Source organism: Scyliorhinus torazame, chromosome 1 (assembly GCF_047496885.1).
Source record: "Scyliorhinus torazame isolate Kashiwa2021f chromosome 1, sScyTor2.1, whole genome shotgun sequence".
NCBI classification, from domain to species: domain Eukaryota; kingdom Metazoa; phylum Chordata; class Chondrichthyes; order Carcharhiniformes; family Scyliorhinidae; genus Scyliorhinus; species Scyliorhinus torazame.
In genome coordinates this window covers 109,896,169-109,918,496 of record NC_092707.1, presented here as the reverse complement: position 1 = coordinate 109,918,496, position 22,328 = coordinate 109,896,169, and the positions used below count along the sequence as shown (strand labels likewise).

At 45.7% G+C, this 22,328-nt stretch overlaps 1 protein-coding gene across 8 annotated transcripts in view; it reads left to right on the top strand.

Annotated features, from left to right (window-relative positions):
* specc1la (sperm antigen with calponin homology and coiled-coil domains 1-like a) overlaps nt 1-22,328 on the top strand; it is a 520,876-nt gene that overhangs the window by 75,872 nt on the left and 422,676 nt on the right. For 7 of the 8 annotated variants that reach the window (XM_072499675.1, XM_072499732.1, XM_072499723.1 and 4 more), the window contains exon 2: nt 13,527-13,719. In XM_072499675.1, coding sequence (XP_072355776.1) covers nt 13,564-13,719 — 156 coding nt within the window. In that variant the 5' untranslated portion in view covers nt 13,527-13,563. Of the gene's footprint in view, nt 1-192; nt 295-13,526; nt 13,720-22,328 lie in introns of those variants that run through there. The other variant, XM_072499684.1, reaches the window with a different exon arrangement.

Sequence of the window (22,328 nt, the reverse complement as noted above, 5' to 3'; positions counted from 1 at the left end):
TTATGGAGATTATTTCTAGACCCGAAAGAAATGGGAGTAGTTTAAACAGCACAGACATATCTCTCGGGCTTTTTGAATTGCTGTCACCTGATTGTTTTACTGCAGTTAAGTATAACCAGACTGTGTCCTAATTTAGTATGTGCGCAGAACAGATTGAATATATGCTTCACCAAGGAAAAGAGTGCATTTTTATTTTTGAGGATTTATTTTCAAGTATAGTTTGGGAATATTATGGGACAGATCAGCATTTACAGTACTAAAAACTGATTGATGATTCTACTTTTCAAGGTTCAGGTTGGTAAACAAGCAACACTTAAGTTTCAGTTTTTATATATTGTGTAATTTTAAGAAAACATTGATACACATTTGAAATTATCTTTTGAAATGGTGCTACTGTCTAAAACAATTAACTGACTAATTAACTTCAAATGCTTGTTTAGAAATGCACTAACTTCAGTTTGTAGGTACAACTCTGATATCAATGGCAAATGTGTTTCTTTGGGTTGTCTTTCGATGCTGACTCCCGCAGTACCCTAGTGTAAGTTAAACTGTGTTTTTTTACAGTGCCTGACTTTACCTTGGCTAAAGCTGGCTGTATTTCCAGGTTCTTTCTTTTGTAAATGTCGGATGAGTGCCAGATGGGACCGCTGCCTAGAAATTGGCACACGCTTAAAATAGGGGAAAGGATATTCTGTTAGGTGATGGAGTAGCACAGCTTTTAGGTGTTTTTGTGACCTCTGACTACTGTCAGAAACTTTCTGATAAACAACTAATCTTCACCCCTGTTGTGTGTGCACTGAGGATTGCGAAAATAATTTACCGGAGTTGGGTTGCTGGCTATATTTGCCCTAATGGGTTTTCTGTCGGAGAAAAGTCTTTTCAGTAGAATCTTCCCAGAGTGACATGGGAGGGATTATTTGCATTGCATTGAAAACCTAGCATCATTTAGCATGACCCAGTCAGTGCCTGTGCTAATTCTTTAAAGAGCTACCCAATTATTCCTGCATTCTATTTTCCCCTGCTCCTTCCTGACACAGGTTTGCACCCAAGATATAGATTTTTGCTTTGTTTCCTTCACCTAGTGTTCAGGAACTGGTGTCCGCATGATGTACGACAAAGTTAAATCAGCTGTGTGTAGCCTGGATGATGTTTGATTTGATGACATGAATGCTGCAGCAAGGTGCCGTTGTAGGTCGATGAGGAAATATTGGAGCTGGTTTACAAAGTCAAAGTGATGCTGCGATTGTACAGAGTTGGATCTAACAATCGTGCAGTTTCCAAACCTCATGTCCATGAGGTTGATCTCCTGCTCTCTTGACCTTATTCTTACCAGACTGCTGACTACTCTGCTTCTCTTCCTGGCTCCATGTTAACTGATACTGTAAACCGTTTTATCTGCCCTCATTGCTGTCGCCTCCTGCACCATTCAACTTTGCTGTTGTCACCACCACCATAAAAAAAAAACCTTCTCACCTCTGCACAAGACACCAGTTAGACCACACCTGGAATACTGTGAACAGTTTTGGTCCCCTTATCTAAGGAAAGATGCTCTGGCACTGGAGGCAGTCCAGAGAAGGTTCACTCGGATGACCCCAGGTATTGAAGGATTTCCTTATGAGTAGAGGTTGAGTAGGTTGGGCCTATACTCATTGGAGTTTAGAAAAATGAGAAGTGACCTTATTGAGATGTATAGGATTCTCAGGGGGTGTGACAGGGAAAAAGCCAGGAGGATACTTACTCTTGTGGGAGTCTCGGACCAGAGAGCATAATCTCAGAGCAAGGGGTCGCCCATTTAAGACAGAAATGAAGAGTAATTTCTTCTCGTGAGGGTAGTGAACTTGTGGAATTCTTTACTGTAGAGGCTGGGGCATTAAGTATGTTCAAGGCTGAAATCGACAGATTTTTAATAGGTCATGGAATCAAAGGTTATGGTGTAAGGGAGAAAGTGGAGTTCAGGATTATATCAGATTATCTCATAGAATCATAGAATTTACAGTGCAGAAGGAGACCATTCGGCCCATCAAGTCTGCGCCAGCCATGGTAAAGAGCACCCTACTTAAGCCTACTGTATCCCCGTAACCCCACCTAACCTTTTGGACATAAAGGAACAATTTAGCATGGCCAAGTCACCTAACTTGCACATCTTTGGACTGTGGGGGAAACTGACGCAGACACGGAGAGAAAGTGCAAACTCCACACAGACAGTCACCCGAGGCAGGAATTGAACCCAGGGTCCTGGAGCTGTGAGACAGCAGTGCTAACCATTGTGCCACCGTGCCGCCCTTAAATTAATCTCATCCTGTTTCCCTTGTGGGTGGCTTTGTCTGCTTGGATGGCTTTGTCTGCTATTGAATGGCAGAGCAGACTTGATGGGTTGAATGGCCTACTTCTGTTCCTACGTTTTATGGCCTCTGTCCTTACAAACTAACCCATCTCCAACCGCCCTTTCCTCTTGCCACGTCCCATGTTTCCTGTGACCCTATGTTTGAATCTCACCAATCAGATTTCTGCCCTTGCCTCGGTACTGAAATTACCCTTTTCAAAGTCATAAATGACATCCAATGAAATGAAATGAAATGAAAATTGCTTATTGTCACAAGTAGGTTTCAAATGAAGTTACTGTGAAAAGCCCCTAGTCGCCACATTCTGGCGCCTGTTCGGGGAGGCTGGTACGGGAATTGAACCGTGCTGCTGGCCTGCCTTGGTCTACTTTAGAAGCCAGCGATTTAGCCCTGTGCTAAACCAGCCCCTATGTCACCTGCAATCATGGTGAACTATCGATCTTCTTCCTTCTAGAACACTCTTCGGCCTTTGTCATAGTTGACTATCCACCCACCCTCCTTCAATGCCTCACCTCTGTTGTCAGGGTAGGTGGGACTGCACTTGTCTGCTCTCATTCTTATCTGTCCATTTGTAACCTTAGTACCACTTATAATAACTTCCTGAACACATACCTTTACCTTTGGGGTCCCTCAAAGATCCATTGTTGGTCCTTTCCTATTTCTGATACATGTTACCTCCATTTTAAAGTTCAAATCCCTCCACAGCTTCTCGTCTCCTTACCTCTTAAGTTTCTTCATGACTACAACTGTCACAGTTTCTTTAACTCTGGTCTCTTTTATTCCTGATTCTTCCTTTGCATTTTTGTGGCTGTGTTTTCCATTGGCCAAGCTCTGGAAATCTCTCCCTAAACCACTCGACCTCTCTACCTCCTCCCCTTTAAGCTCCTCAAAACCTCTAGTCACCTGTCCTAAATTCAGTAATTGGTTCAGTGAAACATCTTGATGTTTTAATACATTTAAAAGTACGATACAAATGCAAGTTGTGTTCATGGAAGTGTAATCAAAAATGTAGACACCAAGCCTAAGCAGGAGATATTAACAGGGGTAAACAAGCGTTTGTTCAAAGAGGAGATTTTAAGCAGTGCCTTGAAAACAGGGACAAAATCCCAGAGCTACGAAATTACGGCTATTTGTTCTCCGGATGATCTTGGGACTAATTGGTGGTTTTGGCAAAGAGTTTGGCTTAGTAGGGCCGGAATATGGTGCAGCCTTATCTGGTAATGGATGGCAGCGATTAGAAGAGACAACCTGTCCTGTAAACTGAGGGCTTACTCGTAGTTTCTTTTAGACCTCTTGAATTTGTATGGAAGATGCGGCACAAAGATAAATGCTGAATTCCAGCCTACTTCTAACTTGCTTTCTGCTGAGAAAATTGAAACACTGTAGGATCATAGAATCCCTACAGTGCCGAAGAAGGCTATTCTGTCTGCACCAACCCTCTGAAAGAGCACCCTAACCAGGCTCCTGCCCTATTCCTGCAACCCCGTGATACCACCTAACCCACATATCCCTGGCAATTTAGCATAGCCAATCCACCTAACCTGAACATCTTTGGACTGTGGGTGGAAACTGAAGCACCCATAGAATTCCTATTGCGCAGAAGGCCATTCAGCCCATCAAGTCTGCACCAACCCTCTGAAAGAGCACCCTTTCAGAACCCCTCCTCATCCCCTCAATCCCACCTAACCTGCACATCCCTGGACATGAAGGGACAATTTAAAATGGCCAATCCACGTAACCTACACATCTTCGGACTGTGGGAGGAAACCGAGCATCTGGAGCAGACGCGGGGAGAATGTGCAAACTCCACAGTTACCCAAGGCTGGAATTGAACCTGGGTCTCCGGTGCTGAGGCAGCAATGCTGACCACTGCCATTGTGCCACCCAGAGGAAACCCATGCAGATACGAGGAGAATGTGCAAACTCCACACTGTCACCCGAGGCTGGAATTTAACCTGGGTCCCTGGCGCTCCAAGGCAGCAGTGCTTGCCACTGTGCCGCCGTAGTAGCTAAAACTAGTAACTCAAATCAGAGTCTTTTCTGATGCTCATTTGGTGATTTTAACTAGTATTTGCGACTGCTGGCCTCAAAAAAGCCTGGTTTGTGTTTCTTAGTGGTTTGTGTCAGTGGTGCTGGTGCATAGAGTTCACATCACATCACGCAGTATGTAATCACTGTAGTGGAACAGCATGTGGTAGATCTCATGCTCCATTGTACTGATCAACAATGTACCTGCCTAAATCAGTAACTGAAACCTGCTGTTTAATAGACTTTTAAGTATAACATTGTGAAAAATCTCCCCCTTCCTATCTCCCCAATATATATATATTTGTATGTCTGTTCTGTTAATCGTGGGAGTTGAAAGTTGAATTTGTCTTTGCTACTGTGTCAATGTAAACAGAAGGGAGTGATCAAGGTGCTTTCTGAAGCTGGTCCCAAGTGAGAGAATTAAAGCTTTTGCTTTGCCTTCTGTTGAATATTTGTTTCAGTTTACCTTATGCTGCCCTCTTAGTTTTTCTCAACTTACCTCAATTGTTGGAGGGTTCCCAACTTGCAGTTCCTGTTGGCTGCCTGGTCACTAGACTAATCCATGGGACGGCACAGTGCTCAGCACTACTTCCTCACAGCGTCAGGGACCTGGGTTCGAGTCTGACCTTGGGTGACTGTCTGTGTGGAGTTTGCACGTTCTCCCCGTGTCTGTATGGGTTTCTTCTGGGTGCTCTGGTTTCCTCTCACAGTCCGAAGATGTGCAGGTGGATTGGCCATGATAAACTGCCCATTAGTGTCCGGGGATATGCAGGTTACGTGGGGTTACCGGGATAAGGTGGGTGAGCGTGCCTAGGTGGAGTGCCCTTTCGGAGAGTCCGTGCCTACTTGATGGGCTGAAAGGCCTCCTTCTGCAGTGTAGGGATTCTATGGAAACTCGTTCATTCCTTGCATTCATTAGTAGGATTCTAGGGAAAATAAAATCCCTACAGTGCAGAAGGAGGGCATCTAGCCCATCGAATCTGCACTGACCTCCCACCCCCCCCGGCCTGTCATATTCCTGCAACCCCACCATAAGAGGCAATGTAGCATGCCCAATCCACCTAACCTGCACATCTTTGACTGTGGGAGGAAACCAGAGAACCTGGAGGAAACCCACGCAGATATGAGGAGAATATGCAAACTCCACATAGTCAGTCACCTGAGGTTGGATTCGAACTCTGGTCCCTCACACCGTAAGGCAGCAGTGCTAATCACTCTGTCACCGTGCCACCCCATGAAGAGATTATTGTTTTTTGGAATGAAATGCTAGTTTATTTAAAACAAAGATTTACGTAGAACATAGAACATTACAGCGCAGTACAGGCCCTTCGGCCCTGCTCAATATTGAGTGATTATTATAATCAGTCAGAACGTCCGCCTCTGAAATATCTGGGCCGGGATTCTCCCACGCTGGGTCGGAGAATCAGCGGGGGGGGGGGGGGGGGGGGGGGGGGGGGGGGCGGCGCGTCAATCGCGCCATGCCGGCCCGCCAATTTTCCCGGGCACCCGAGGGATCGCCGCCGCGCCGGTCGGGAGCCGTTGAAAGCGGCCCTTCCGGCGATGGTACCGACCCGGCGGGACCTCGAAGTTCTGGCTGCGGGGGCTGTCCTGGTTTTGTGGGGGGGCCTCCATGGTGGCCTGGCCCACAATCGTGGCCTACCGATTGGCGGGTGGTCTAGTTCCGTGGGGGGTCTATGTTCCTCCGCGCCAGGCCCCTGTCGGGCTCCGCCATATTGCCTGGGGGCAGGTGCGGAGGTGGGAACCCACATGCATCGCGCCGGCCGTGGCGCACATGCGCGGATTCGCGCCGGCCGTGGCGCGCCGGCTTTCGGGTGCCGAAGCTGCAGACACCACTCCGGCGCCGTACGAACCCCCTAGGAAGGGGTGAATACCTGCCACTTGAGGCCCGTTAACGCCGGAGTGGCTCGCGCCACTTTTCACGCCGGCATCAGAACTTGGCCGCGGGATTGGAGAATCCCGGCCCTGAACTAGGGGATTCTAAATTTGAGCTGGTTGGCAGAGGCTTTATACTATGGTTGAAGTTTACAAGTTGGGTTTGTTGATTAAAACTGCAGCCATTTTATTGACCACCCAAGATATTTTCCAGTCAATTTGTGTCCCTGGAAGTGACTGAAGTTGATAATGGCCTTTTAGGCTAATAAACCTTCTTTGTGCATGAAGATTACCAAACATACCAACTCTTGGGAAGTGATCAGGAGAGACATGATGTCACAGTCAAATTCAGTCTGTTTTATGATCCTGCAAGAGGCCTCTGAAAACTTGGGAATTTTAATTGTCTTTCTCTACATGTGCACTTGGTTCATGACCGTGCATGTGCATCTGGTCGATTGCATTTGTGCAACCACCTAGACTCTAGAGAACTGACTGGAGAAGAAACCAGAAGTGAGGCCTACTGAAGTATATTGTTTTGCTGAGCCTGGAATCTGAAACTATTAGGATTTATTTTGTTGTCAGTGATTATTACTAGTTCATTGTGCCAAATGCTGATATATGTAGAAATTGTGGGGTGATATAGCTGGTGATCCCAAAGTCTGCGTTTGAGTCGGAGAGAAGGGATCAGTTAATGGATTCGAGACACTTAACTCCACCCGACAGAGCAGGTTAGAGACCTGGGAGGACGAGGGACTTGGAGTTCGGATTGTTCTCGCATGCAGCCAGAGGGACCCTGGCTCCCAGGGGCAATGTGCCACTTTGAGACCTGGGCATGGGAGACAGACTGGGAAGAGAGTCTGAGGGTAAAAGGGAGAATCCCACTGATTGGCCTCCTCTCGAGGGGCAGAGGATATTACTGAGCCTTTCAAGGTAGGCGGTATGTAGTGGTAATGTCACTGAACTGTACCCTAGAGACAAGCTTAATGCTCTGGAGACACTGCTAAATTCAATTAAGCAAATCTGAAATTGAAAGCTAGTCTCACTAATAGTGACCATGAAACGATAATCAATTGTCGTAAAAACCCATTGGATTCATGGATGCCTATTAGGGAATGAAATCTGCCATCCTTGCTTAGTCTGGCCTGCATGCGACTCCAGATGCACGACAATGTGGTTGACTCTTAACTTCCCTCGAGAGCAATTTGGGATGGACCACAACTTCTGACCTTGACAGCAACGCCCCCATTTCAAGAAAGAATGGAAAAGGAGAGACATCGTGAAGACCCTCCACTTGAGGGAGATCTTTGTCTTCCAAGAGAGACCACTTTGGTGAGAGTAGGCCTCCCCCTGGTCATCCCAGTTTTCCTGAACTAAATCAGGCATTAGAACCCTCATTAGCTTATGCAATGGACCAAATGCTAGCCTTGGGTAGTCCAGTAGACACCTGAAGAAGAGTCTGGTTCAATCTTGGGTCAGACTTTCTTCCAGGGCTCTTGAGGTACAGGACATTAATCACTGAAATTAGGCTGTGTTGCTCCCAAACGTGAAAGTAATATAATTTGTGTTAAGAGCACTGACCTATTGGAGATGCAAAAAAGCCACGTATGATGTTTTAAGCTAACTATTAATCTTGGGAGGGGGGGGGGGATAAAACAACTTTTGATTTTTAGGACAAACTTTTAAAATTCAAGACTTGATTCATGTTGACGGTGGTGTTGGTATTACTCGTATCAGAATCCATAGTTGTCACCTGTTTGCAGCGGCCACTCTGGAAATGACACGAATGTTGAGGTGGTTGGAGGAAGCATGTTGATGTAACAAGCATGGAGGAAAGATTCTGCCCCCATCTCGTTCTGTGGAAAACTGCTGTTTTCTGAAATGTTTTCAGCAAAAAAAAAGTTAATTTAGATGTCACATGATTGCGGAATTTGACAGGTAATTTCAAGAGCTCAGTCACTTATATTTTTTCATAAATTATTTTTTATAACTATTGGAATTCCTCCTCATTCATTTAGCCTCCACACTCGGATCACTTTTTCCATCATTCACAAGATTGGAGAAAAGCAGCACTTTAATGCTGTAATTTTTACGTAGGCAATCTCCCCCTCTCCAGTATGTATAAAACCAGGTTCTGTTGTCACCTATAATTTGCAATTGTCTGGATTATATTGCCTTTCCATAAAGGAAAGGTGTGTTTTGATTTTCACTGACTGTGATTACTGACTGGAGCATGTATAAGTAAACTCTCCATTCACAACTCTCAAATCACATCTTCAACATTATCTTATCTTTTTGATAAAGACCGCATGGTACTACTTAATTGGTCAACCTTGCTGTCCCTTGAATTGATCACAGTGATTGACCCTTCAACCTTTGGTTTAACATCATATGATAAGATCTGAAAAGGATCCATCCTCATGACTGCTCCTGAAACATTTGATTCCATAAGCCAACATCGTGACTTTTGAGACTTGTACTAAACTTGGCTCACTGGCTTGTTGAATTCACTGGAAAATGACCCCGATGACATGAATACCCAAACTGAATTCTTTCAATTGGATTGAGATCTTGTGTCCCTGTTACAAAGGAAGTAAAGCTGTAAACAGTAGTGCAGAATTGAAAAAAGAACAAGACATATTCTGTACTCGCTCATATTGTTTGACGGAAGATATTGGTTATTACAGGAATCGTCAGGTTCAAAACTGCTGAGCGTCACATGTTCTAGTATTAGTTCAGTACGAAGTCTTACAACACCAGGTTAAAGTCCAACAGGTTTGTTTCGATGTCACTAGCTTTCGGAGCGCTGCTCCTTCCTCAGGTGAATGAAGAGGTCTGTTCCAGAAACACATATATAGACAAATTCAAAGATGCCAAACAATGCTTGGAATGCGAGCATTAGCAGGTGATTAAATCTTTACAGATCCAGAGATGGGGTAACCCCAGGTTAAAGAGGTGTGAATTGTACCAAGCCAGGACAGTTGGTAGGATTTCGCAGGCCAGATGGTGGGGGATGAATGTAATGCGACATGAATCCCAGGTCCCGGTTGAGGCCGCACTCATGTGTGCGGAACTTGGCTATAAGTTTCTGCTCGGCGATTCTGCGTTGTCGCGGGTCCTGAAGGCCGCCTTGGAGAACGCTTACCCGGAGATCAGAGGCTGAATGCCCTTGACTGCTGAAGTGTTCCCCGACTGGAAGGGAACATTCCTGCCTGGTGATTGTTGCGCGATGTCCGTTAATTCGTTGTCGCAGCGACTGCATGGTCTCGCCAATGTACCACGCTTCGGGACATCCTTTCCTGCAGCGTATGAGGTAGACAACGTTGGCCGAGTCGCACAAGTATGTACCGCGTACCTGGTGGGTGGTGTTCTCACGTGTAATAGTGGTATCCATGTCGATGATCTGGCACGTCTTGCAGAGATTGCCATGACAGGGTTGTGTGGTGTCGTGGTCACTGTTCTGAAGACTGGGTAGTTTGCTGCAAACAATGGTTCGTTTGAGGTTGCGCGGTTGTTTGAAGGCAAGTTGTGGGGGTGTGGGGATGACCTTGGCAAGATGTTCATCGTCATCAATGAAGTGTTGAAGGCTGTGAAGAAGATGACGTAGTTTCTCCGCTCCGGGGAAGTACTGGACGACGAAGGGTATTCTGTCGGTTGTGTCCCATGTTTGTCTTCTGAGGAGGTCGGTCCGGTTTTTCGCTGTGGCGCGTTGGAACTGTCGATCGATGAGTCGAGTGCCATATCCCGTTCGTACGAGGGCATCTTTCAACGTCTGTAGATGTCTGTTACGCTCCTCCTCGTCTGAGCTGATCCTGTGTATACGGAGCGCTTGTCCATAGGGGATGGCTTCTTTAATGTGTTTAGGGTGGAAGCTGGAGAAGTGGAGCATCATGAGGTTATCCGTGGGTTTGCGGTAAAGCGAAGTGCTGAGGTGACCGTCCTTGATGGAGACGAGTGTGTCCAAGAATGCAACTGATTTTGGAGAGTAGTCCATGGTGAGTCTGATGGTTGGATGGAACTTATTAATGTCATCGTGTAGTCGTTTCACGACTACTAAGAGCCAACCAAAAGTTAGCAACAACAATAAGAAGTCTTACAACGCCAGGTTAAAGTCCAACAGGTTTGTTTCAAACACTAGCTTTCGGAGCACTGCTCCTTCCTCAGGTGAGTGAAGAGGTATGTTCCAGAAACATATATATAGACAAAGTCAAAGATGCAAGACAATGCTTTGAATGCGAGCATTTGCAGTTAATTAAGTGTTCACAGAACCAGAGATAGGGGTAACCCCAGGTTAAAGAGGTGTCACAATGGACATCTCGGCACTCTACACCAGCATCCCCCATGACGATGGCATTGGTGCAACAGCCTCAGTACTCAACACCGACAACTGCCAATCTCCAGACGCAATTCTGCAATTCATCCGCTTCATTCTGGATCACAGCGTCTTCACCTTCGACAACAAGTTCTTCATCCAGATGAACGGAACAGCCATGGGGACCAAATTCGCACCTCAATATGCCAACATCTTCATGCACAAGTTTGAACAAGACCTCCTCACCGCACAGGACCTTCAACCGACGTTATACACTCCACATCATGCCTCTTTGTAGTAACACTACATGTCATAATTTATTTGAAGGCAGATTTCATAAAACCAGCTCCCAATAACGGACTATCTCTTTGCTGTTTGTTGGACATTGGTACAGGTTGAAAATCCCTTATCCGAAACACTTGAGGCCGGGTGTATCGGATGTCGGAATTTTGGGGATTTTGGTTTATACTGCGTGTGTGCAGTGCGCTTTAGGAACACCGCATATGCAGAACGTTGGGAACTGCGTATCATCCAGGAACCTTGTGGGATTTTCCACTCGATGTCACGTCGGCACTCAAATAAAAGTGCGGATTTTGGAATTTTTCAGTTTTTGGAATTTTGGATAAGGGATTCTCAACCTGTATGTGCCCTGTCTTGCGTTACAAGAGGGTAAATACATCAGTGGCTGTCAAATGCTTTGGGATGTTGAGTTGTAAAAATATCCTCAAATAAGGTGCTGTACCGATCTCCGTGGGCGCAGTGCAAACCAAAATGGTCAGATTTACTAAGTGGCTCCCAAATGAAGAAATTACCAACAAGGTTTCACTTTTAAGCTGAATCAGAACCAACACAAATTGATCATGAATTAAAAGGCAAGCAGTATTTCAAAACAAAAGTTAGATTTCACTTTAAATAGTTGATACAACAACGATGCATCTTATGCAACTGCAAGCACCCATATCCCTCTCCACCGACATGTGACACTAATAGCCACAGGTATGCACAATATGCTGTTCTTTCTTCATGCATGGTAGGTCAAGAGCCCTATCTGACAACAGTTATCACCTTGGAATAAAGGCACACTTCTATTAACCCTCCCCCTCGGGTCATGACAAACCTGATGGTGTAGCTTTCCACATTTCCTATTCCACCACCCAACCAATAATATTCCATTAATGGTCTGACCCCTTCTGGAAAACACCCAGCTCTTTACCTCGTCAGCTATTCAAAAAACAGTCCAGATTTTAGACCTCCTTAACCAGCTTGCACAGTACTTCCAAGAGTCCCTGTCTCCTTTTCTGTCAGACAGAAAAACGGGTTCCCTTACTGAGTGAATTGCTTCTTCTCATCAGAATAATTTTCTGTTTTCCTCTTCCTGTCTCTGCTTTCTAAGTGTTGTATCTGTGAGTGTGCTAATTGCTTTCACCCTCTAGTTCCTTTGCTTGTAGCTTTCCTTTGTGTTTGTCAGCTACATGTTTTTTTTTCTTAACTTATTTCTTGTTGGTTCTGCTTCCAGGTCAAGGGTTGCCAGGTCAAATGGATCTGTATTTCTTCTTGTCCAAGAAAATTACAATTGATCCCAATACAATTGGTTGACCCAAGTCTTTTTCTTTAAAAGATTTGTAGAATCCTAATTGTTTTTAAGAAATGAAAGATATTTTTTTTTATACCTTTAGGGCCAAAGTTCATCACAGTAAGTTCAGCAGCTTGTGACTACAATTCCTGAATCTCCATTCTCCCCTGATCTACACACAATAATTTTGCATGCATCTTTTCAAGGCTGGGGCAAATTATTTGGAGGAAAATAGAGCTGTTCATACAACAGCATGCAGATCTCCTGAAACAGGTTTATCTGTGCTATTGCTGATATTTCATTCTCGTCCAAATTAACCCTTCTGCCTTGTTTCTTGTTTACTTTGCTCTTTATTTAACATGCAACTTGATCCTCACTTTCACGAGTAATACCAATCCATATGTGTTAGCTTTCTTTAGATCACACACCCTTGGTGCCAAGAGCTTTAGTCCTCCTGCAATGCAAACGCTGAATCGTTCGGTTTCTTCTCGAAGGCCTGTGGTGGGGCAATGAAAATATTGTCAAAAACTGAAATTAATTGTTTTTGCAAGTCTAACCAGCAGTACTATCACGCCGCACTGTTGACTCAACTCGTAGTCTACTTCATCTGTTGATATTCTTGGCATCACTATTTTCTTTTCACATCTGTCCTGTGGTTAATGTCGTCTCCTGAGAAACTTGTACTGAATCCAATTATGCTCAACAGCTCTCGCCTCTTGGTATGAAACCCCACTGTATCTGATAGCATTTATTGGATTATCTGTTACATCTTGCCATTTCCAAATTAATCAGACAGTTGATCTATTTTATTCTATCTCTTTTTCCCTAAATTGATCTGCACTATCTCCAATCAAAAGAATGTGGCTGAGAGTGGGGTTTGTAGAATTCAGCTTGTAGAAGAATGACATTGTAGCAAGAACTTTGTTTTCTCTGTTTCTGAGAAAAAGATGGCTTAATCGCAACAGGGAGTCCTTTACTCATCAACACCAGCATTGTTTATGGTTGTGCTGCCATTCAGTCAAAACAGCCTGATGGCTCTCATTTCATAGGCTAACATTTAAAAGATTAAAATGACTACTTATTGAAGTACTGACGTCTGTGATTAGCCAACAAGTGTCAGTGCCTTGAAGAAACGGAGGGAAGTGCATTTTTAATCAACTATTTTACAGGAGGTTTTTAAAAAATAATTAATTTTTAAATACCGTATATAGACTTTGAAATTGGCTTTTTGCTATTAATTTTTACAGTAACTTCATTGCAGTGTTAATGTAAGCCTACTTGTGACAATAATAAAGATTATTATGATTATTATGAACCTAATCTTGCAAATGTTACTTGTTTATTCCTTATTCCTTAATGCACAGGTTAATGTGTTTTTCAGATTCAATTGTAAATGTATCACAAGCTGTGAGCACAGAATGAAGAAGGCAAGCAGGTCCGCCCCTGCTGCATCCAAAGTACAGGGTACTTGTAAAATGCAGACCGTTGAGAAAAATAAATCGGACAATTGCTCTTCAGTAATTACAGTTACAAAGGCTTCAAAAACCGCAGGATCGACAGCCGCATTAACTAAGGTAATGATTTTATTGCTGTGCTATAGATAATGGAAGAACCTTAATGTTAAAAGTTACAGGCCATAGTAAAAAATGGGCTACCATAAGAAATTGCTTGATCTTGTTTACTCTTTGCCCATTGTATTGTATGTTGGTCTTCCGACATCTGTCACCCTCCCCCAGAGCTGAACAGTGGCATAATGAAGTAAAGTATTCTAAAATGATGGATATCATTTTTTTAAGGTAACATTGATTTTTTTTCCCCCCAAAGCTATATTGGGGAGAACTAGTTATCTTAGGATGCTGTGCCGTAAATCATTTTTTTTGTCTGATAGGAAATATATCTGACCTATTTCAACATGAACCTGAACCTTGCTTCTGCTTGTCGACCAAAAAGCTAATTGCCAGGGGCCTGATATGACATGATATTGTAAACATATACTTTGTAATATTAGAATGAAAGAATTTTGCAGCGCAGAAGCAGACTATACAGCCAATTGAACATTTTCATTCTGGCTTTCTATCTATCATTCTGTTAGTTTTGAAGTTTATTTTTGTATATTCATGGCTTTTTTGAACTCCCTATTGTGACTTAATGCGGTTCCATAATCAGCTGAATAAACTTGTGTCTTTGGGGTTGACCTGTGTGATCTGTTACTATCCCGATCTGAGTCTTTTGTTGGTACTCTGCAATCCATCCTGCAACATAAATGAATCCAGAATCCAAAACCAAACCCATTCCTGATGGGCTACCAGTGGACGGCAAACTTGACCGAAAGATCCAGTCAATCTCACAGTACGTGGCACCAAATATTCTTTTGAAAAGAATACGTAATTCTAAAAAAATGAAATTGAAGAAATGATAAAGTAAGAAACTTGTTGAAACACACTTGTTGTTTTACTGTTCTGTTTAGAACATTTTTACAGATTTGTTTCAAGCAAGTAATGCAAGCTCTGCAAATTTAAGATGCTAGAGGTATGATGAAGAGCTGAGTCTTGGATGATACTCTGAGGCTGCAGTATGGAGTCGGGGGTAGGATAATGTGTTCATTTAGGTACTGAACAGTTGAATATTTTGCAGCAGTTTAGCCACTGACTGTAATTGTTGTCTGACTTCTAATTTTCACGAAGGAGTGGTACTGATCCAGCTAAAGATGGTGCTTTGAGCACAGGAGAGAAGTAAATGATCCCTGGAAATCCCTGCTAGTTGCTGTTTCTCAGTTCTGCTTTCTTGAACTTGTTCTTGGTTTGACGTTACTTCTGATGGTTAAATCACACTATAAACTGGCTGACACCCCTAATTCAATCTGACAAACAGCACTCTGATAGCGAATTTGATGAAGTACTTGAATCTGAGTGGTCTGGTGCAGCTTTGGGAGAATCACTGGCTAATAGTTTGTAATAGCTATTGTCAGAACTCATTAGTATTATACTGTCACAATTTGGCTGTTATGAGACTAATTATTGTTCACTATTGCTGCAGCTTATTTACTGAACAGGAGGTGGTGAATGTGTGGTCAGCAAGTTAACTGGTTTCATGCATTTCCTGTATATTGCTACTTAACTTTTGTGATTTTTTTTTTTTTTTTTTGGTGGCGTTCCATATTGTGATTTAACTATTGCGTGTTGCTGTTGCCATTCAAAATTGTTGAATAAGTGAATATGTGAAATTACCTCTTACAAAAGCTGCTAATTCTACTTTTAATCTCTCAATTGTCAGAAATGTAAGCGTGCATTCTAACATTGGAAGGGATCTAACAGTTTTCAAAATTGTCTCCCTGCCACGCCCCCCCCCAACCTTCTCTGCGGGTCTTCCGGCACTCCAAATATTGCCACCTTCACCCTCAGCGCCTCAGACATTACATCAGCGAGTCCCTGCCAAAATTCCTCCAGCTTTGGACAGGCTCAAAACATCTGGACATGGTTCGACCCCCCCCCTCTCCGCCGCGCACCGCAGACACCTATCCTCCACTCCCTCAAAAAACCTGTTCATTCTGGACACCGTCATGTGTGCCCTGTGGACTACTTTAAATTGAATAAGGCTAAGCCTAGCGCATCAAGAAGATGCATTCACCCTTCTCAGAGCCTCCTTCCATTACCCAGCCTCCAGCACCCTCCCCAGCTCCACCTCTCACTTCCTCTTAACTTCTCCTTTCGGGGGCCCACCCAGTCCAGTAACTCTTTATAAATCTCCGACACCCTGCCCTCACCAACACCTGTTTTCAACACCATTTTGTCCTGCAACCCCAAGGGTCGCAGGTCAGGAAAGGACGGCACCTGTTTCTTCACATAGTTTTGCACTGTAAGTACCAGAACCCGTTCCTGTTGGGCAGCTCATACTCCTCTACCAGTCCCTCCAAGCTCCGAGACGCTGCCCACCAAGAATAGGGAAGAACTTGGATTTATAAAGAAGTTTGCGACGCCCCAAAATGCTTCATAGTCAATTAAGTTCTTTAGCAGTATTCTCAATGTTGTGACAGCACAGTGGCTAGCACTGTTGCTTCCCGGTGCCAGGGTCCCAGATTTGATTCCCGCCTTTCGTCCCCGTCTGTGTGGAGTCTGCACGTTCTCCCTGTGTCTGCGTGGGTTTCCTCCGGGTGCTCCGGTTTCCTCCCACAAGTTTCAAAAGACGTGTGTTAGGTAATGTGGATATTCTGAATTCTCCCTCCGTGTTCCCGAACAGGCGCCGGAATGTGGCGACTAGGGGCTTTTCACAGAAACTTCATTGCAGTGTGTAAGCCTACTTGTGACAATAAAGATTATTTTTTTTTTAAAACACAGCAGCTAATTTTTGTACTGCAATGTCTGAAAATTGAGGAATAATTATTAGCTAAGAAACCAGAAAATGTCCCCTGCTGCTCTTTGACTAATGCCATGGGAACTTGTATTAAACGGTTCTGAGGAATTCTGGTAAATCTCTTGCTGGTATTGGAGAATATTGAGATTCCTCATTGATTGTCACACTATTAGCAAGTTCCTTTCTGCTTGTACAGGTGGACAATGGAGGTATCTTTACATTTTTGTGGGGGAACCCCCCCCTGTTGGTACAGAGGCGAGGGTATCTGGTCTCTCCAGCGCAAGGTTTAGTGCTTGTACCATTTGTTTTTTGTAGAAGTGTGTTGTGAACTGTTTTACTAATCAGAGTATCCACCCTCCCTCCCCGTACATTGGTACTGAGGGGAGGGTACCCTGTTTCTCCAACACAAAATGAGTGTTTGTACCACTTGGCCTTGTATATATTTTTTACTGTTTTAATTAAAAAATATGGTTGGTAATTGGTGAGACCTGAACTTGTGTAGGAGCAGGCTGAGATTTTGGTTATTTAGAGGTGCACAATGTGTGACTCTCTGTAAATTATACATTTATGAACTTTTAAGACTAGCTGCAAGTTCTAACCCTCACCACCTGCTTATTTGATATACTGACAGAGGATGATTGCTTAAAGGTGAAGGTTGGAAACTGCCATTGTTCTTCCAAATATAAAACTAAAATCTCAGTGGCCAATGTGGAAAATGGCAGAAAACAAGGTAAAACTGTCAGGGTATGATTATCTGCCAGTATTCTAGGGAGTATGAAACATGTGACCAGTCGAAGAATTACTTTAATTGTAGACCTGGCTGACCACTTGATCAGAGAAAATAAGGTATGATCTTGGTTTGCTGCTTCCCACACCGAGCAAAATCAGAGTATAGTACTTTCTGAGATCATGCCTGTCAGTTGGATAGTGATGAAGGTAAATCCACACGAAAAATGATACGTTGACCTATGAAGACTGGTCTGAATTTGCTAGATTTCAGATTACAGATATATTATAGACTTTGAGAAGTTCAATTTAGGGATTTAAGTTAGTAGTTTGTGCCCTTTATGGACAGGCTGCTGGTTTGTACTGCATGCAGTCCCCTGAGAAGGAGACTGTTGGATCAGATGTCTGCTGCTTTAAAATAAATTCCTGTGAAAACGGTAATGGCATGTTCTGATATGATATAAATAGTAGAGAACTCGGTGGTTACCTGTTTTTGAAATAGTTCAGATAACTGAGTGGACTGTCACATCTATGATTTTGTCATTTCGTGAGGTGCCAAGAGTGCAACGACAAAGATGAAAATTGTTGTAGCTCCATTCTTTTTTTTAATAAATTTAGAGTACCCAATTCATTTTTTTTTCCAATTAAGGGGCAATTTAGCGTGGCCAATCCACCTACCCTGCACATCTTTGGGTTGTGGGGGCGAAACCCACGCAAACACGAGGAGAATGTGCAAACTCCACACACACAGTGACTCAGAGCCGGGATTGAACCTGCTGTGAGGCAACAATGCTAACCACTGCGCCATCATGCTGCCCCTGTAGCTCCATTCTTGATGGCAGTCAGTCGTGCATGTTTCACAGCCATAGAACAGGGTGCTGAGAACACATGCCTCAGAAAGAAGCACTTTGGTCCAAAGAGTCAGTGGCATGTCCCCCCGCACGTTCCATTTGATGGCATCACTTCTGACAGTTTCGGGGTGAAGAGTGGATTGAAATAGGGCTGTGTCTTGCCCCATTTTGATTGGTATTTTCTTCTTCATGCTCCTGACCTTTGCCTTCCCTGCCAATACAGAAGGAGTTTACCTGCATATTCAGTCAGACAGAGTAAGCTCTATGATGTCCGGACTGAAAGTGACAAAAATATAGCCCATCCTGATCAGAGAACTCTTCGAAGATGATGATACTGCGCTAGTGGCTCACATAGAAATTCAGCGACAAAAATTATGTATCGTCTCTTCCACACCTGTAACTTGTTCTTCCTGTCTGTGTCAAGAAAACAGTGATTATGGGACAGGGTATGACATCTCCACTCTTGGTCACGCTAAACAGTGGAAATGGTTTCCAAATTTTGCTATCTTGGCTTTGTGTTGACAGGCAACTTGTCTCTTGACGAACCTGACCAGTTGGCTTTTTTTCCAATTAAGGGGCAGTTTGGCGTGGCCAATCCACCTAAAAAAAAATGAAGTCACACGGGATCAGAGGTGAGCTGGCAAGATGGATACAGAACTGGCTAGGTCATAGAAGGCAGAGAGTAGCAATGGAAGGGTGCTTTTCTGATTGGAGGGCTGTGACTAGTGATGTTCCGTAGGGATCAGTGCTGGGAACTGTCATGATATTCAGGTAAACATCATAGCACATACATACATACTGATGGACAGATCAACGAACCAATCAACACACACAACACGACAGCCAATCACAGGCAAGAGCATACACAGTACAAAACAGGGGACACGACACTTCCTGGTCACTCGAGCAGGAGACGGCTCAGGGCACAGAGCTCATTGCAGGCCACTCAGACATCCACCATGTGCTGAGTGCCACTACAAGATAGAATTAGGAATAGATTCACAGAATCAAGGGTCATGGTCGAACCTCAGTAAACAGTTTACCAGTGTAAATAGATGTTTGAAATAAAACTGCGTTGTACCATTCACAACCGTGTTGGTTCATCTGTGTGGCACAGTACCCAACACTTCATAGTACCAGGAGTGAATTTGGTACCTACCTACAAATCCTCCGGAATCTGCCATCCTGCACCATGGACACCGTCAACACACCGCAGCCGCTGCAAGTCGCTGGAAATCTCGGCGTTAATTGGAAGCTGTTCAAACAGCGTTTCCAGCTCTTTCTGGAAGCCAACGAAAAGGAAAGCGCCTCGGACACCAGAAAGATCGCCATCCTCCTCACCACGGCAGGTCAACATGCCATCCATGTCTACAACGCCCTGGGGTTCGCGGAAGGCGAGGACAAGACCAAATACAAGACGGTCCTTCTCAAGCTCGACCAACACTTCAACTTCAACGTCGAGGTCAACGAGAGCTTCGAAAGGTATCTCTTCCAGCAGCGCCTGCAAGGTAAGGATAAGCCCTTTCAGTCATTCCTTACGCATCCTCGCGCAGTCCTGCGGTTACGACACCACCTCCGATTCCATGATTCGGGACCAGATCGTTTTTGGGGTCACCTCGGGCACCCTACGCCAGCAGCTCTTAAAAATAAAAGGCCTCACCTTAGCCTCCGCAATCGAAGCCTGTGTCCTGCACGAAAACGCGTCTAGCCGTTATACCCAATTTCAGGCGGCCGAATTGGCGCGGCAGGGGTCCTATGCGGCTGGATCGGCGAGGCAGGCGCCCTACGAGGCCGAACGGGTCCAGGTGATCGAGTTCCTCCCGGCCCGTGGCCCGGACGAGGGCGGACATTTCACGCGCTTTTCGAGGCCTCCCGCGCTTGTGCGCGCCAAACACTACGGCAACACTGAGGGACGTGATGCGCAGGCGCGCTCGATGCAAGACCGAACCGCGCATGCGCAGTGGCGCAAAAAACGCCATGACATCACGACGTGCAGCAACTGTGGAGCCACACATTTAAAGCGGCAATGTCCCGCAAGAACCCGACAATGCCTCCGCTGTGGCAAGGTGGGCCATTACACTGCTTGCTGTCGAGCAGCTCAACCTGTCAATGTTCCCCAACTCCGACAACCTCGCAGGGACGTGCGGACCATTCAGCCTCCTTATTACGAATCGTGCCCAGACGATATCCAGACCAGTGACACAGACGCCTTCCGTGTTGCGGTCATTGATGGGAACCGAATGTCTCCACCCAGGACCCACCAGCCGGTGCAAGTTAACACGATCAATCCGGGTGATGAATGGTGTGCCACCCTAATGGTCAACCGATCACCGATAATGTTCCGCCTGGACACTGGCGCCTCCGCCAACCTCATAGCATGGTCAGCCTTCTACGCCATGAAGGTCAGACCACCAATTCGACCGTCCCGTTGCAGGATGGTCGACTACAACGGGAACGTTATCCCGGCTATTGGATCCTGCCAGCTCCAGGTGACACACAACACACACACGGCCACACTCTCATTCGAGATAGTCGGCTCATCGAAGGACTCCCTGCTAGGCGCACAGGCATGCAAGACTCTCCACCTCGTGCAACGAGTCCACTCTCTCTCTCCAGGCGGCACATCTGACTTCCCGGATGCAGAGTTCAGCGCACAGCTCCAATCGCTCCTCGCCCACAACCAGGAGGCATTCGAGGGCATGGGAACACTGCCCTACACCTACAGAATTCGGCTGAAACTAGACGCCACCCCGGTCATTCACGCACCTCGTAGGGTCCCAGCGCCACTCAAAGACCGCCTCAAGCAGCAGCTGCAGGATCTCCAGGACCAAGGGGTCCTATCCCAGGTCACGGAGCCCATGCCATGGGTCAGCTTCATGGTGTGTGTTAAGAAGCCCTCCGGCGAGCTCCGGATCTGCATTAATCCAAAAGACCTCAACAACAACATTATGAGGGAACACTACCCCATACCCAAACGGGAAGAGATCACAAGCGAAATGGCCCAGGCTAAAATCTTCACGAAACTGGATGCCTCAAAGGGTTTTTGGCAGATCCAACTGGATCCGTCCAGCCGAAAGCTGTGCACCTTCAACACCCCTTTCGGCAGGTTCTGCTACAACCGAATGCCATTTGGCATCATCTCGGCATCCGAGGTCTTTCATAGGATCATGGAGCAGATGATGGAAGGTATCGAAGGGGTGCGCGTCTACGTGGACGACGTCATCATCTGGTCCACCACACCACAGGAGCACATCTATCGTCCCCAGCGCGTCTTTGCGCGCATACGCGAAAACGGCCTGCGCCTCAACCGAGCCAAGTGTTCTTTTGGCCAAACCGAGCTGAAGTTCCTGGGGGACCACATTTCCCGGTCTGGGGTCCGTCCGGATGCAGACAAGGTGAGCGCCATTACAGCCATGCCGCAGCCGGCAGACAAGAAAGCAGTGCTACGCTTCCTAGGCATGGTCAACTTCCTGGGGAAGTTCATTCCCAACTTTGCCTCCCACACGACAGCTCTGCGCCACCTCGTCAAGACGTCCACGGAGTTCCAGTGGCCACACACACACCAGCAGGAATGGGAGGAGCTCAAACATAAGCTCACCACAGCACCGGTTTTGGCGTTTTTCGACACATCTCGTGCCACTAAAATCTCGACTGATGCCAGCCAGTCCAGCATTGGGGCGGCACTCCTGCAGCAGGATGACACTGCGTCATGGACCCCGGTCGCCTATGCCTCGCGGGCCATGACCCCCACAGAACAGCGCTACGCGCAGATCGAAAAGGAGTGCCTGGGCTTGCTAACCGGGTTAGACAAGTTCCATGACTATGTGTATGGTCTCCCCCGGTTTACCGTTGAGACTGACCACCGCCCCCTGGTCAGCATCATTAATAAGGACCTAAACGAGATGACCCCTCGCCTCCAGCGCATCCTACTTAAAGTCAGGAGGTATGACTTCCAACTGGTCTACACCCCGGGTAAGGACCTTGTCATTGCGGATGCCCTATCTAAAGCAGTGATCATGCCCCCAGATTCGGAGGGGTTCGCCTGTCAGGTCGAGGCATAGGTGGGTTTCATATCGGCAAATCTGCCAGCTGACGACTCCAGTCTGGCCCGTATTTGCCGAGAGACTGCGGCTGACCCCCTTCTACAACGTGTGATGCGCCACATGACGGGTGGGTGGCTCAAAGGGCAGTGCCCGCAGTTCTATAATGTCCGAGACGACTTGGCCGTCATTGATGGTGTCCTTCTGAAGCTGGAC